Source organism: Festucalex cinctus, chromosome 1 (assembly GCF_051991245.1).
Source record: "Festucalex cinctus isolate MCC-2025b chromosome 1, RoL_Fcin_1.0, whole genome shotgun sequence".
NCBI lineage: Eukaryota > Metazoa > Chordata > Actinopteri > Syngnathiformes > Syngnathidae > Festucalex > Festucalex cinctus.
Genome location: NC_135411.1, coordinates 16,746,169 through 16,762,661, shown reverse-complemented (window position 1 = coordinate 16,762,661; position 16,493 = coordinate 16,746,169). Strand labels below are relative to the sequence as shown.

General features: G+C 38.3%; 2 protein-coding genes across 2 annotated transcripts; one reads left to right on the top strand and one right to left on the bottom strand.

Moving 5' to 3' along the window:
* The first annotated feature begins 1,107 nt into the window (after positions 1–1,107).
* wrnip1 (WRN helicase interacting protein 1) lies at positions 1,108–12,663 on the top strand. The gene is made up of 7 exons (XM_077519720.1): positions 1,108–1,924; positions 2,212–2,406; positions 4,671–4,912; positions 6,432–6,655; positions 10,466–10,621; positions 10,707–10,786; positions 12,096–12,663. The coding sequence occupies exons 1-7, from the start codon at positions 1,340–1,342 to the stop codon at positions 12,375–12,377; spliced, it is 1,764 nt and encodes a 587-aa protein (XP_077375846.1). The 5' UTR covers positions 1,108–1,339; the 3' UTR covers positions 12,378–12,663.
* Positions 12,664–13,723: 1,060 nt separating this feature from the next.
* LOC144007862 (proproteinase E-like) lies at positions 13,724–15,718 on the bottom strand. The gene is made up of 6 exons (XM_077507811.1): positions 15,616–15,718; positions 15,369–15,543; positions 14,439–14,564; positions 14,211–14,347; positions 13,990–14,132; positions 13,724–13,909 (listed from the first exon to the last, which is right to left on the bottom strand). The coding sequence occupies exons 1-6, from the start codon at positions 15,650–15,652 to the stop codon at positions 13,724–13,726; spliced, it is 804 nt and encodes a 267-aa protein (XP_077363937.1). The 5' UTR covers positions 15,653–15,718.
* Between the last annotated feature and the right edge of the window lie 775 nt (positions 15,719–16,493).

Sequence of the window (16,493 nt, the reverse complement as noted above, 5' to 3'; positions counted from 1 at the left end):
AAAACTTCTTAAATTAATATTTAACAAAGCTCTGACATTGAGAAACGAGGAAGTCACGCAAGGGGATCGCGTCCCGTTGCACACAACACACGCACCCACCCACGCAGATGTGGTCGCACACGCGTACACTACACACACACTGGGGATGTGGTGTAAAATAAAATGCCTGAGCTACATCATATCATATTACCGAGGCTATAGAGGGATGTTAACACTATATATATATATATATATATATAAAAAAAAAAAACGTGCTGTTTGCGATGGACTGTATGCGCATCTGGGTTGGGCTTTTATTTTGAAAAGAATAAACCGGACATGCGCAGCAGTCTCATGTCTTTACTAGAAAAAAAACAAACAAACCAAAAAAAACAAAAAAAACAAGATGGGTTAGGGATTGTTTGTTTGTTTGTTTTTTTGGTTTAAAATACACAATGATACTTGTAGCTTTGTGTTGTACAGTTTTGTTATTAAACGTTAGCTTAATTCTCAGCACTCTAAAATACAATTTTTCAAATGAGCAAAACGAGTACCAGTAGTAAAAGTAACGTAAATATAATCATGATATAACGTGCCATTTTTTTAAAGTAAATATGCAATCTGTGGCCTTAATTATGTTGGGTATTTTTTATATTCAATTTGACCTTCCCCCCAATTGCCCCAAAATCTACTTTCCACTTGCAAATGAGTGCAGACTAGTACTATGTCAAAAAAGAAAATATTTTTCGCGCACAAGTGCTATTTTATTTCCCACTCCTCACTTTGCTTTTGAGTAGACAACTTTCAAAATGTGATTCTTTATAAATGCATGATTCGTCTGCAATACACTCAGCACAGTACAGTACAGTGTTGTTTAGCTTTTTAGCAGCCTCTGCTGGTACTCATGAAGTTGAATTCATCGTGATGTTATTTTTCAAACATAGAATGTATGTATGGATTGCATGTGTACCTCTCGTTTCAACTTCATCTCCCAGAAGGAGCGCATCATTTTCACCTTTTCTAAGTTGGGGAAGAAGACTATGATAGCACATACCTTATTCATCGTAAGGTTGATAAAAATGTGTAGTATGTTTTCAAAGCGGTCGCGGCTGCTACTTGACACTGTAATGTCCGATTACCCCTGAACGTTACACAGGAAGTGTGTCCTCAACACGAGGATACAACAGACGCGACAGAAGTTATTTTAATGTCATATTAGTTAATGTTATGACATTAAAATAAGGCACAGAATATGACAGTGGTTGTTGTTTCGTTTTTAAAATATTTTTGTAAGTAATTTTCATTTTTAAACAATGTTTTGGTCACGTGACACAGGGCCAAAGTTTTTGTGGGAAGCAAGATGGCGAGCTACATGTCAGGCGCCACATCGGATTCGGTGCAGTGTCCCGTTTGTTCTCAAGACTTCACCTCCGACGCTATTAATGGTCACCTCGACGTTTGCCTTTTGAAGAGGGACGCTGACAGTGGACCACCAATGAAAAAGTTTTGTTCCGAAGCAGTGCCAAAGCCTCCGGCTGGAGACCACCACACGGCGCCCTCTGGAGTATTTTCCATGTTCCACAGTAAGAAGGGGAAAAGTTCACATCAAAATGAGACGAACTCGTTATTTGCCAACAAACAAGCTGGTGGCGGCGCGGTCAACAAGGGAGTCAAGCGTAGCTTTCCGGCCGAAGTCCAAGATGAACCCAAATATTCAGGAACGCAAATGAGGAATGACGAACAGACACTGAACGCAACACCTACTTCGAGTCTGCGGGCACTGATAACTTCAAACAAACCCCTGGCGGAGACGCTGAGGCCGAACACGATGGATGAGTACTTTGGACAGAGTAAAGTTGTCGGAGAACAAACCCTCCTGCGGTCCCTGTTGGACTGCCAGGAAATACCCTCTCTCATCCTCTGGGGACCACCAGGATGTGGCAAGGTGCTGTGGTGACGTTTCACAATTAGGAATCATGCATATCAGGGGGCAAAAGGACTCAAAGTCTGTACTTAAATAAAAGTACAGATATGTCATGTGAAGAAGACTCTGGTACTAGTAGAAGTAATGATTCAACTGAGTGAAGTTAAAAAAAAATAAAAATAAAAAAGTACAGGCTCTGAATGTTACTAGACAGCCTACACGGATAAAAAAAAAATGAAATGCTCATATTCTTAAGAGATTTGCTTGCAATTTATCAATGTCTTTAACATTGCATACCCCCTGTTTAGACCACTCTGGCTCGCATCATCGCCAGCACCAACAAGAAGAAAGGCACGGCTCGTTTTGTGCCGCTCTCCGCCACCAGCGCGTCCACTGCCGAGGTACGGGAGGTCATCAAGCAGGCACAGAACGAACTGCGGCTGTGCAACCGACGGACCATCCTGTTCATCGACGAAATCCACCGCTTCAACAAATCCCAACAGGTGGGCTACTGTATGTATCGGTGCCAGGAATGCGCAGGAGCCACAGCTCGCGCCCAGACGCTTGCAAGTAAACCTGGCCCCGCCTCTTAAAGGCACTGATTTAAGACAGAGACTCTACAATTTGTACAGTATTTTCTAGGGATGTTCGGTACCACATTTTTTTCAGACTGGTGCTACTCATAGGCTTCTTGATTCTGAGTACTAATACATCTAGAACTTTTGCGTTATAAAATTTCATTTAATAGTATACAATGACAAAAAGATGTGACCAAAGACTAGTGATGGGTAAGTACTGAGTTCTAGAAATTAGACGAATGGAGAATTACCATTAATTTCATTGAATTTTAAGGACAAATTCAATATTGGGATATGTAGGTCTTTAACATTATGTGTCATTGTTTTGGGAAATTTTATGTATAAAAAAAAGCACGGGTGGTATTATTATCTGTGACTACTCAAGAGTTTAGTACTCCTACTTAGGGCTGCACGATATTGGAAAAACATGCGATATGCAATATACTTGCTGAACATAGCGATATCGATATTATTGCGATATTTAACATGTATCTAAAGAAATTACATTTTTATTATCTAATGAAAGAAAAACATTTTTCATGCCACAAAATAAGCAACCTTAATGTAATCTTAGTTAATTAATTGTAATTATGTCTTGATAATTTTCAACTATTGGATGGCGATGCACGTTTTAGTTAGCATCTGACTGTCAAATTCATATAAAAAGCATAAAATTCCATATAAAACTTATTGCATGCCTTTGCAATATGCATATTGCAAGTGCCAATATCGCGATAGTCTAAAAAATGTGGTATTGAACATCAAAGACCTTTTTTTTTTTCTGATGTAGATGATTCTCCCATTCATTAAAAGGCCGCAATAGTGTACCAATTACTGCCAAAAAGGACTCACTCCATGTGAGATTTTTTTGTTTTTTTGTTTTTTTTTGCTGTTGGTATCGGTGGCAGCTATCAACAGTCTCAACAAGTACCTGAAAATGAGGCTCTAACGGTCCGATACTGGTAGAGATTGGTGCCTGCCTAGTGTTTTATGTATATTTTTAAGGGCAAAACCTTGCTTGATATATATATATTATTATTATTTTTTTTTTTTAAAAGCATGAGTACAGTGATAGAAGGGCGATATGTCAGACTTTTTGGGTTTTAGAAAGGAGGTGTCAGAAAAGTTACCACTAGGATAACTGGCTAACAGCGGCAAAGTGTTCAAAGTAATGTTGCTTTTTTATCTTTCGATGCCACCTCTTCATATGGTGAAGCCAAATTCACCAAATGTTGCCTTGTTCGGAGGGTTTGGACCGTCGTGAGATGATGAGTTGTCGCAGGAGTAAAACAAAAACAATTAAAAAAGTATATATTTTGTATTTTTATTTATATATGGTCTTTCTATAAAAGGAAGTATGTTGATACGAATAGCCTGACCTATATTATATAACTGCTCCAAATGCCACACAAGGCATGTTAACGAAGACCATTTTATACAAAACAACTGTGTATTGTTTTTGATTTAATACATGTCCAGTGTGAGACTTTTGTTTAGAAAATCATTTTATTTAAAAAAAAAAAAAAAAAAAACTGCGCTGGGAAATATGCAGCAGTCTTTTATCTTTACTCAGATGAGATGTGTGTGTGTGTGTAAGATGTGATCGATGTGAGCTGTAATGTGTCCGAAAGGAAAAAATGAATAAACTAAACTAAACTAAGATGGTGAAGCATAAATGGTAAATGGGGCCCGGACTTATAAAACATGGGGCAATAATAAATTGAGTTTTCATTTAAAATTTTATTTATTTTATTGTCAGTTTGTGCAAAATATTGGGACTTCTACCCAAGTGAGAATAAGCGGTTCGGAGTGAATTATGAGCAAAGTGATTTTTTTTTTTTTTTTTACAGTTTTTCTGATTAATTTTAGTTTTCTGTGTTCTATATTGCACTTTGCATATGTAAAATACACTCAAAGTAAATAATAATAAAGCACCAATATTAAAAAAAGTTCAATTTTTTTTTTTAAAAGTTCACATTTTTTTTGTGTAGACCTGCATGTAAATGAATTAAGGAAATAACTCTTTTACAACCACTGAGCAGCACTGATTGCAGCATTGATCTTATGCTTTTATTAATGATTTGAAATGAACCACTCCACACTTACTGGGAGAAAGATGTCACCTCAGGATGGTCACTGTTACATCCTCACAGATTTCTGTCCCATGTTGCTCTTCTTCTGTATCTCAGGACACGTTCCTTCCTCACGTCGAGTGCGGAACAGTCACGCTGATCGGTGCCACCACCGAGAATCCGTCCTTCCAGGTGAACGCCGCCTTGCTGAGCCGCTGCAGAGTCCTCGTCCTCGAGAAGCTCTCGGTGGAGGCGATGGGCTCGATTCTGGACCGGGCAGTGGCGGCGCTCGGGATCACCGTGCTGGACCGGGATCAAGGGAGTACGAAACGCTCAGACGAGCAAGTGGACGGAAACGAGTGAGTGCGCCGTTCCTGAATGTACAACGCGCCGCAAATCAAAATTCTTTTTCCCCCGAGCGCTCTGGTCGTCTGTTGCTGGCTCAGCGGGCCCGGTTAGATCAGTTATGGGAGGAGAGCAGCAGGAGCCAGCGCAATCCACTCGGCTCTGGTCCCGTATGATGTGTTGACAGATCAGATTTGCGCGCAAGTTGTAGCCCGCCGAGGCCTTTGATGGCTACTGGCTCCGCACGGAATGCGATGCTGCACGTCAGGCAGATTTGTTGACCGTATTGTTTGCCAGGCGCGGAAAGAACGCAGAAAATCACAAATCACACATGTCCACATTAAAAGGTTGGACTTGCACCAGGCTGAGGTGGTCTCGGGCATGGAGCCAAGCCTCAGTCCCCTACAGAAGCTTTCCCAAAATGGCTACCGGATCGGTTGTCGGAATAATATACTGTCGCTACAGCAGTGCCTGATTTATGAGTTTATCTTGTTCTGTCATCTTACTTTTTACTCATTGAAATGAATTGAAATGTCATTCCAGGACCACCCAAAATTTTTGTGACGCATTTTTAATACTCTAAATAGCACTCTTCAGTACTGCACTTCATAAAACCACACAGTGATTGCTAGTGCTCACACCCAAAATCTCTGCTCGCCATTCGTGTTAACGTCAGCGAATGACAATTGAATCGATTCGCATTTGCGCTTTTGCGAAAAAGTCCAACAAATGAAGAATGCAATTCTATAAAAAAAAAATAGAAAATGTTGTGCACCTTTACCATAGTTTATAGTGCTTTATCTTCGTCACACTTTTTAAATTTAAATTCACTTTTCTCATTCATACGTATGGAATGGCAACAGTGAGGCACAGTGTCTTTTGAGATGCTATAAACTGTGGTACTTTTTTTTTTTTTTTTTTTAAGAAAGGAGGATAAAGAATATTTGGTTCAGACATCAGAGGTCCAAATTGCTCGGTGTATTTTGGCAGGGAACTCTCAGGTTAAGAGCTGTCAAAATTAATCGATTAATCGGTTATCAAATTAATTGACAACTATTTTAATAAACGAGTAATTGTTTGGAGCCAATTTTTAATTTAAAGCATATAATTTAAAGCATGATTTTAGCATATCAGATTTCTGTAGTCCTTGATGAAAAAAGACTGATTATCTTCTGTATTTAATCAAAAATAAGACATTTGGAAACATCTGTTTTTACTTTGGAAAACAATGACCAAACCAGTAACATAGTACAACATCCAGCCACTTTTTTTCTAATCACTATATGAATATGATACAAAATAAATAGTACAAAAGTACAAAATAAATACCAATCACTGGTCAAATAAACAGCAATCGGGGTACAAATGCTTTTGTAACACATTTTAATGCAAAATTCAAATGAATCCGAATAATCGATAGATGAGTCGATTACTAAAAATATTCAATAGTAACAGCACTATTGTAATCATGACTACAATCGTGACCATCTTTTGTTATTGTTTGTTGAAAGTGATGTATTGATTTGTTCTCAGGCCGAGAGTTTACATTGAACAAAAGGCTCTGGACACAATCGCCTACCTGTGTGACGGCGACGCTCGGACAGGGCTCAACAGTCTGCAGCTGGCCGTTCAGGCGCAGGTCAGCTTGACCCAGTCCGGACTGACGGGACCAGACGGTTGCACCCAGGAAATTCTTGTGAAGGAAGAACACATCAAGGAGGGTCTCCAGAGGTCTCATATTCTCTACGACAAAGCCGGTAAGCTGCTCGTCCAAAGAAAATTGTTCCAACACAAACAACTCGTGTTGCAGCATAGCAGTGTAGGCCCAATTTAGCAAACGCGTTAATATTTATAGCATGTGGTTCCACTTGAAATTGAGCTTGAATTAACTACTTCAAATTTGACTTTTCAATGGTTTTTTTATTTTATTTTTTTATTACTATGATAGGGCATGATTAATTCATAAGAATTTTATCAATTGTGTGAAATAAGTATGAGCTATTATTAGATTCTGACGGGATCATAACGGTGAGCAAAAATATCACGGTATCATGATATTAAAATTACAGCTCTAAAATGACCTTTTTTGATATATTTGGGTAAATAAAAAAAATTTTTTTTCCATTGAACGCAATGTATTATATTAAAAAAAACACACAAAAAAACAGAATATTTATTACATAAGAAACATGTACCATGCTAAGTTAAAATAAATGTTAACATTCTTCTTTTGTTTTAATTCTTCTTCGTAAGTTGCAGTGTCACCCCACTGGTGAACTATTTTTAGAACAGACCATTGGGCTACTCATGTTGTCCTGCTGGCACCATATAAATATATATATATATATATATATATATATATATATATATATATATATATATATATATATATATATATATATATATATATATATATATATATATATATATTAGGGGTGTTAAAAAAATCGATTCGGCGATATATCGCGATACTACATCGCGCAATTCTCGAATCGATTCAATAATTTATTTTATTTTTTTTTTTTTTTTTTTTTTTTTTTTTTTTTAGAGCTCAGAATTGTTCATTCGGTAGTCTTACCGATTCAACGTCTTATCATCATTGCCTTTTTTTTTTTTTTTTGTGTGTGTGTGATTTTTAAACTAAACTAAAAAAATATTCAACAAAACGTCTGACTTCGGGTTAGGATTCACACCTTGAGCATGGAAGAATGTTATATGAACGGAACATTAAGCCTTAATATTTTATTTTAATGCTGTTCAAACATGAAACAGATTACAACCTCTATAAGACTGAAATTTCAGATAAATAAATAATACATTTTCATATAAATCTTACACTCTACAAGCTTACTGATTAGTATTTTCTAAATTTGAATGAAAAAAAATCGCAACAATCGACTTAGAAATTCGTATCGGGATTAATCGGTATCGAATCGAATTGTGACCTGTGAATCGTGATACGAATCGAATCGTCAGGTACTAGGCAATTCACATCCCTAATATATATATATATATATATATATATATATATATATATATATATATATATATATATATATATATATATATATATATATATATATTTGTTTGTTTGTTTGGACAATGCACATTAATCAACAGTGCAAAAAAAAAAAATCAGCCAATAATATTGTTCCCTCATTAGAAGTCCCTTAAAAAAACAACAACAACAAAAAACAAAACAAAAACAAAACAGATGATCTCCTTACCGGTGCCAGCCAGTATAGTATCAATTATTGATATCTTGAATTTATAAAACAGCTGTAAACTGTAGAGGTGGGAATCTTGGGGCACCTCACGATTCGATTGCGATTACGATTCAGAGGCTACGATTCGATTATAAAACGATTATTGATTTCCCCCCCAGGCAGCAGAAAAAAAACAATGTATTTTTGTGCTTTTAATGTTTCGTACATTAGTTACAAAAATAGTACAAAAGTCCTCAGGCCTACATAAACTACTATTTCAGTATCAAGTTAACAGTTCAAAACAGTAAATAAAATACTCAAGTCCTCATTCTGTAACAACAGCTTTTAAGTATATTCAGTCTTCAACAGAATAAAACATAGCATTGAGCAAAAATATATTATTTTTATCCACTCAAAAGTGCATTGAGGTATAAATGAAAGACAATGTGAACTACTACTTCAATACAAATGCCAAAAAAAAAAAAAAGTGCTTTCCTGCTTTTTAAGTTGTGTAAAGATGAACATGTAAACATTAAAGTTTCTCAGAGGTACAAAAAAAAAAAAACCCTCAAGTGCTTTTCTGCTTTTTAACTTGTGTAAACATGAACGTGTAAACATTAATGGGATCGTTCGGCTTTTTTAACATGAATCTCAATTTGATCCTCACCTCCCGTGTGTGCGATCAGCACTGACTTCTTTCTGACAGCGTTCGGTGACACGCGTTCTGGTTCGACGTTGGACGAGAAGAAAATAAAAAAGAAAATAGTCCAGCAAGCTGGCTGGGGTCTCGGAAATAAAGCGTTTTTCTTCTAAAAACTATTTGTTTTCAAAAGCGTGATACATTTCCACCACAATACTCTTTTCTGAATAAAGTCAGACGCCATTACCGCCAGCCACTACTTTTCTGTTCGTTCGTTCGTATCACTGCGCGGCGCCCTGTAGAACGCTAACCGACGCACTGGAGCCAGCTAGCTGATACTTCCGCCTGAAGTTGTTTGCCTTTCGGAGCAGGTCTGATCTCACGAAGAGGTGGGTTGGTCAGCTCAGCCATGCTTGTTGTTGTTTTGAATCTCGAGGCGTGAGTTGTGGATGTGTACTCTCGGTCCGTCCCAAAAAGCGTCCCGAAGACCGCGCGCGCTACTGCGTTTCAGTTCCGCGTACTTTTCGCTCGTTTCGCTTCCCTTGGCATATTTATATAATCGGAATTTGGACGTTTGTGAATCGTTCTCGATTGTTCCACGGCCGAATCGTGAATAATCTAAGAATCGGAAATTTTGCACACCTCTAGTAAACTGTCAAACTGGAAATTGGCCAATGTCTAGTGTGGAATTAATTGGTGAAGCAATTATGGCAAAATGAGGTGCACTACTTAACTGCTTAGTGGGATTTATATAGTTTGAGTTTCATCTTCCACCCCTTTGTTAAATAATTACTTATCATTAACTAATGTGCTGTACTGTTCGCCTTCTAAATTTAGAATTAAGTATGTAAATTATTGATTTATTTCTCCCAGCATTAAATTCTGTTGTCTACAATCAAGTATTTAAAAAAGACTTTTGCTGCTCATCATAAATGAATTACGATGACGTTAGCGTATGCTCTTCTGTGCTAACCCTGCAGCTTTTCTTACCTTAGTCTGTTGGTGGCGACTGGCCATCGCTTAAAAATACCTCCCAAGTCGTGGGCGGAAAAGCTTGTTGTGGTCAAATCAAGTCAATTTTAATGCGTCCCCTTTGAACTTCCCCCCGCCTCCTGTCATGACCATCCGTTGCGAACGCCCTCTCACTACTCCTCTCTCTGGCCTCCCCAGTTGTCCGCTTGCATAACATTCAGCTGTCCCGAAACAGGGAGATTTACTGGTCCCAATTTTATGGGGTGATGAAAAGCACTCTGCCTGCTTAACCAATGGCTCCGATTAAAACAGCGCCCTGCGCTTGTTCATCACCGGGTGTCATTGTGTCAGCTGTAAGTTTGTTGAACAAACTCGAACACGCAATATATGTTGTACAGTTTGTAAGTCAGTATTCAGCCTCGCCTTCACACCTGTGGAAAATTTGCAAGCACAGGGAGAACATCCACACTTTACAATGCCAAGATTCAAATCCAGAACTTCAGCAGACGTGCTAACAAGTAGTCAACTGCCCTCAAGATATATGTTCTTTGTTAATTCATCATCTTTCCTAAGACACTTGAAACGAGTCTAGGCTTCCAACTTTGGAGAAGCAATGGGAAGAAAGTTCCCCGCTAGTAGTTCCAAGTGTACAAAGCAAATTTGATGCGTTTGATGTCGGGGAAAACCCAGTCAAACTCTTGACAGCAAATAATGTTGATGATGTAACTTAATGTTTGTATGACTCCAAGGCGAAGAGCATTTCAACTGCATCTCGGCATTGCACAAGTCCATGAGAGGCTCCCACGAGAACGCCGCCCTCTACTGGCTGGGCCGCATGCTGGAAGGCGGCGAGGATCCGCTCTATGTGGCTCGCAGGCTGGTCCGCTTTGCCAGCGAGGACGTGGGTATGGGAGGTTTTTCACTTTCAATTGAATTACTTTTTTGTTTTGTTTTTCCTGCCTCCTCATCTGGTTGTCTTGTCACTGTCAGGTATGGCAGATCCCTTCGCTCTTCCTCAGGCCGTGTCCGCTTTCCAGGCCTGCCACTTCATCGGCATGCCTGAATGTGAGGTATGTTAGTGGCCTGGACAATTCATCAAATTCAAATCCACATCACAGTGTTGTAGAATGCCATTTTCAAACTGCAAAGGTTGCCATTTTGAAAAAGAACAGAAAGTAGGCATGTCAAAATTAGTGTGTTAATTTTCAGTTAATTTATAGTCCCTTTAACGCCACTCATTTTTTAAATGGGCGATTTATGACCACCCCTTGCTTGGGAAGTCAACATTTAGCGGTAATAAATGTAATAATATTGCATGTATTTGTGGATATTGGGGTCAAGCTGTATTTTACAATGTTAAAAATGTGCAGAATTTCACAAGTTTAATATGTATAAATCATTTTAAAAATTAGATAGCTCTTAACTCATTCACTCCCAGTCATTTTCACAGAAGCAATCCCCTTTGTTCCCGGCTGTTTTACTGGATTTCGACTGATTTTGCAAAGGCCCACAGAATATTGTGTTCTATTGCGATTTAAAAAAAAATAAATAATAATCCAACTTACTAAATGAAAGATTAGTCTCTTCTTTCATCGGAACAAAAAAGTATATTTCTATCTGTTTCCGTTTTGCAGCAATTAGCTTTAGAATATAGCTAAGTTATATCATTAATTATTTAGAACTGTGAGTAATTGAGCTTTTTTTCAACATGGCCCTGGTTGATCTCCTTTGCTCTGCTGCCACCTGCTGGCCGTTTGTGTAATAACTACAATTTCTTCAACTGTTCTTTGCAGTTGAGAGGCTGCATCAGATCCTTCTGTATGCTCTAGCATTAAAAAAACAAAACAAAAAAAACGTATAAATGCGTCTTTGAGACACTTAAAGCATTTAACTAGAATGTATTTATACGTTTTTGGGAGCAAATGAGTTAATATGAAAAGAAAAATACACTGAGCTGTCACCAATGTCTTACAAATGCAATTATGCCATCTAGTGGCAGAAAAATTACCTCAACACAAATTAATATCACACTTGTTTTTTACAGTAAAGTACATCTTCATTTTAATTCAATTATTATGAATTATTATAAAATGACTAAAAGATGCAGCCATATTTCTGTTTTTTCCTCACTTTTGAATTATTGTACATTTTATTGTACATTTAGAACCGATAAATTTAGTGATTAATCGTGAGTCCCCCATTGAAGTCATGCTAATAATTACGATTACAATTTTTAATTGCTGACACCATTTCGTAGGAATTAACCTGATGTGAATTTCTCTGTTTGAACCAGACTGCTGAAATCTTTTCTACCATATTCTAATTTACAGAGATGCACCTGTACAATTGTGCTCTTCATCATTCTCTCCTACTCGACAGGTGATCTTGGCCCAGTGCGTGATCTATCTTTCCCGGGCGGCCAAATCGGTGGACGTGTACATGGCGTACAAGAACGTGAAGGCCTGTCTGAGGAACCACAAAGGCCCCCTGCCACCCGTTCCGCTGCACCTGCGCAACGCACCCACCCGCCTCATGAAGCAGCTGGGCTGCGCCAAGGACTACAAGTACAATCCGGCCTTCAGCGCTCCAGTGGAGCAGCAGTACCTGCCCGAGGAGTTGCAGGGCATTGACTTCTTCACCTGGACGCCATCAGAACGGTGATAACCAAAAGTCGCCGTTGGCTTGCAGTATGTTTGCACCTCGAGAGGTAACATAAGACTGAACACTGCATCCATCGAATTCTGCCTTTCTGTTATGTTCTGATTTGCGACTGATCGTTTGTTGCTCTTATCGAGCTTAATACATGGACGACTGTTAAGACGTGTTTAATGGTATGCCATTAACAAACACGCAGTTAGGATCTTCAGTACAGACAAGTTATGTTGCTTTTCCATTATCTTGCAAGTGTAAAGTTTTTCCAAAATTAAACATTATTGAATGATTTAAATATTTTCCAGATTGTTGACATACATACAACTAATGATTCGTGCTCACTTTTAATTGACCAGTTATAATTATTTGTCTCTGACACTCTGAGAATTAGTTTAGAATTATTATCATTATTAGGGTGTGACAGCAACCGTTGCGAGGTCACGATTGTTTCTGTTGGGATTTTTCTTCAAGTCTGGCAAAAACAAATTCGAGATTTCGAGAGTTTTCGTACACGACAACAAAAGAAATGGGTCAATAGCACCCCCAGTAGAGGTTTAAAGGAACCCTTTGCTGGTTTAACCTAGGGCTACAAAAATTGGGAGGCACATGTATCACCCTCAGACATAAGAACAAATCTTTGGTAGCAACTATGTGTATTTGAATGTCCAATTTTGGCCAACTTTTGTGCATTTACGGGAGTAAAAAAAAAAATAGTTTTCAACATACTCTTTGACAGGCATCATCACATTGTTTAATAATTCCTTCTGAACAAAGTATTCCTGGTTATACGTTTAAACTAGATACAAAAAAAATTGGGAGGCATATGTAACAGCCCACAATGTACGAAAGAGTCTGGAGTCACATGCTAAACCTAGCAGGAAGTCCACCATTTTGTTTGATTGTGGATTTTTGGCCTTTTGTAGAGGACATATGTTAATGAACTTGTCCTAGAGAATTCATCCCATTGCCTTCAAATTCTGCTTTAAGTTGAAAAGTTATTTCAAGGTTTGTATTTTGTTGCAGGCTGTTGCCGTGACGATGCACCGTCTGCTAAATTATACTGTTATTAAGGGTCTAAACTAGCGAAAACTTTTTGCACACACCTCAGGTCTGGTCTTTTGTGTCAGCACCCCAATGTGGGCAAGGTTGTGAGGGCTCTTTATAGCTCCTTGATAGCTGAACATGGTGGCGTACCTATTGTTGTGTCCGGCATGTTATCAATAAAATATAAAAGACAAACAATGATGCACTAAAATTGGTTTTATCAAGCCAGAAACATTCAGTTTTGGGCCATCATCTGCAAAGACATAAAAAAGGAGGTGTCAAGCTACAGTTACAGATCAATGGTGATTTATTTATTTTTTCTTCAATCTATTTAGTGTTGTTACCTGCATGATCCAAGGGATGAAGGAGGCCACACGGGTAAAGACGGTGGGTCTGCGAGGGGTGTTACAGCCTCGTCCGTCCACAAAGCTAGTCACTCCTTGGACGTACCATCTGCCGTCTCTGCCTTTACAGTTCAGGGGGCCCCCAGAGTCGCCCTGGAACATGGCCGCAGAATGAGCAGCTATCAGAATACTGCCTTCTATTTTTAATTAATGACGACCCCACTAAAACTTACATGGCAAGCAGACTTGCTCTCTCCTCCTGCACACACCATTGTTGTTTTTGCTGAACTGCCCCACCAATCGCTTTGACTGCAAATGTTGTGGCCCACTACGGGTAGGAGTGCCTGCTGTAGTTTAGCAGCTCGGGGCCCACCGGCTTTAGAACAAAAAAAAACAAAAACAAAATAACAAATTGGAAGCAGAATTTTAGTGTGTGTACAAATTGCAAGCTCACAGTAGAGGCGGCCCCAGCCTGTGACGTAGCAGGGCTGGTTGTGGGCGAGGGTTTCTCCGTGTTTGGGTAGGCACGCCAGTTGAACGTTCTCATTGAGCACAGCGCTCTGCTCCAGTTTAAGTAAGGCAATGTCGTTCCTATGAAACAATACAAATACAGTAAAGATACTTTTTAAATTTGAAAACGTGTCTATGCATGTGCTGTCTTGTGTGGGCATGACAAGCTTACCCGCAGGACACACAATTGTCATTCCATTTGGGATGGATGATTATTTTCTGCACCCGAATGGACTGTTCGGGTCCCTCGTCTAAGCTCATATCGTGCTCAGCCACAACCACTCTGTATGTGTGGAACCTGGAACAGCCAGAACAAAGAATATATATATATATATATATATTTATATATATATCTATATATATATATATATATATATATATATATATATATATATATATATATATATATATATATATATATATATATATATATATATATATATATATATTATACATATATATATATATATATATAAAGTAAATGTCATTCAATGTCAATGGGAGAAAAATAAAAACTTAAAACACAGGTGTCGATCTCTCCCGCCACTTCATTTAATGTGGCCGGCAAAAGCAAACCAAGCACATCAACTTTGAAGATGTTTGCTAAAATCTGTACCAAAATTTCAAGTTGTCATATGTAATATAAACAAGAGCGTTGAAATTACACTTGACCCCGATCTGATTGACTGGTTTGGGATCGGACGATGTTCGGCATTTTAAGCGAAATGCGTGATCGGTGAGTAAATATAGAAGTTTTTTTTTTTAAATAGATACATTGCTCCATCTTCTGAAAGAATTAGTGATTATCTTTTTTTTATTTTATTTTTTATGTTAACCAGTTGAAATATTGCAAGCATTATTTCGTTGACTTGAACAATAGTTGAACAAACTATTATTCTTGACTTTTTTATTTATTCATCTATTTATTTATTTATTTATTTTATTTACCGTTAAAATATTTTTTTTTTCTGTAATTTCTGTAATTCATGAAGGTCTCATTTTTATTTGCATCACAACAACATAAACCTGTCATTGAAACAAGGGTGTGTAGACTTTTTCTATCCACTGTACTGTGTGCTTGACATCTAAAAAGGCAGCTTACGTGATGCAGTGTGCGGCGGTCAAAACCCAATTTGGGGCAATGAGGGTCCCTCCGCATGTCGGGTAGAATGACTCCAGGGACACCTGCCACGGCCAGCTGTACGGTCGGGCTTCGGCGCCGTTGACCACACGTTGGCTGGTGTCGGGCGGGAAGCTGGAAACTCCGCAGCCCGACACTTGAGACAAGACACAGGTGGGACTTAGTCATACTTTTCACAGTCAGTATTCAAAATCTTTTGAAAACTCACCAGTTGTGACAAACAGGAGGACAAGTGCAAGTTCCATGTCTTTATTGACTCAAAAAAAAAAAAAACGCTTATCAAGCAGCGCTATTTATGGCATAGATGTTGAGTTTTCCTGGGAATTTCCCCACTTCCGCCAGGTGGTGAAACAACGTACAAGCCACAATTCGGGTCTTGACATTTAAAAAATAAAAATAAAAAAATTCATTAGGAGCACTTTTGTGACCATAATCCCATGGTCATTGGTCAATATTGACACCAAATCCATTTTCATATTCATATGCAAGTATGCCTATGATATATGTTTGACAACTAACGGCACAAAGAAAGGCTGGAGTCTGGATTTGAACTCATAACCCGCCTTTCTGTCATGTTTCACATCACCACCAGGTGGCGCTGACATCTTTTCTGACTACAGGAGCTGCAGAGCGCCTCAAGATTGAAGCGCTGGTTTGTCTTCAATCAAACTGATAACTAGTATTAACAAAACGAAATTTATAGTACAAATATTTGAATGATTACTCAATCAAATGTAATAACGCCAAATTAAGTTAAAGACGACATATTTCACAGAACAGCCGCTGTGAGTTTTTCTTAAGTTTACTCTTCTATGTAAACAAATGACTGCTGCGCCTGCGCACACGACCAGACTGCTAATTAGAAGAGTAATTAAATAGAACGTGTCACCCGTTTACGGAAGCTTTACTTCGATTTGGTGACCCCTGCTGGCTTAATGGTGTAAAGGGACACCGTTTTTGTTTTTTTTTGTTTTTTTTTTTCATTTAGGTGCATGACGTGCCGGTTTTTAACTTTTTTTTTTTTGTTTTTTTTTAATGTGTTAGCGTTTTGTTGTCATGCATGACATTTTATGGTTAATAGAAATT

What these genes read in the sequence shown, in the direction of transcription:
- wrnip1 (XM_077519720.1), top strand. Translation starts at nt 1,340, where the DNA reads ATGGCGAGCTACATGTCAGGCGCCACATCGGATTCGGTGCAGTGTCCC. An exon ending in GAGCAAGTGGACGGAAACGA is followed by an intron (nt 4,913 to 6,431) that starts GTGAGTGCGCCG and finishes ATTTGTTCTCAG; the next exon opens with GCCGAGAGTTTACATTGAAC. An exon ending in TATTCTCTACGACAAAGCCG is followed by an intron (nt 6,656 to 10,465) that starts GTAAGCTGCTCG and finishes TATGACTCCAAG; the next exon opens with GCGAAGAGCATTTCAACTGC.
- LOC144007862 (XM_077507811.1), bottom strand. Translation starts at nt 15,652, where the DNA reads ATGGAACTTGCACTTGTCCTCCTGTTTGTCACAACTG. An exon ending in GACAATTGTGTGTCCTGCGG is followed by an intron (nt 14,348 to 14,438) that starts GTAAGCTTGTCA and finishes ATTGTTTCATAG; the next exon opens with GAACGACATTGCCTTACTTA. An exon ending in AGGCTGGGGCCGCCTCTACT is followed by an intron (nt 14,133 to 14,210) that starts GTGAGCTTGCAA and finishes TTTGTTCTAAAG; the next exon opens with CCGGTGGGCCCCGAGCTGCT.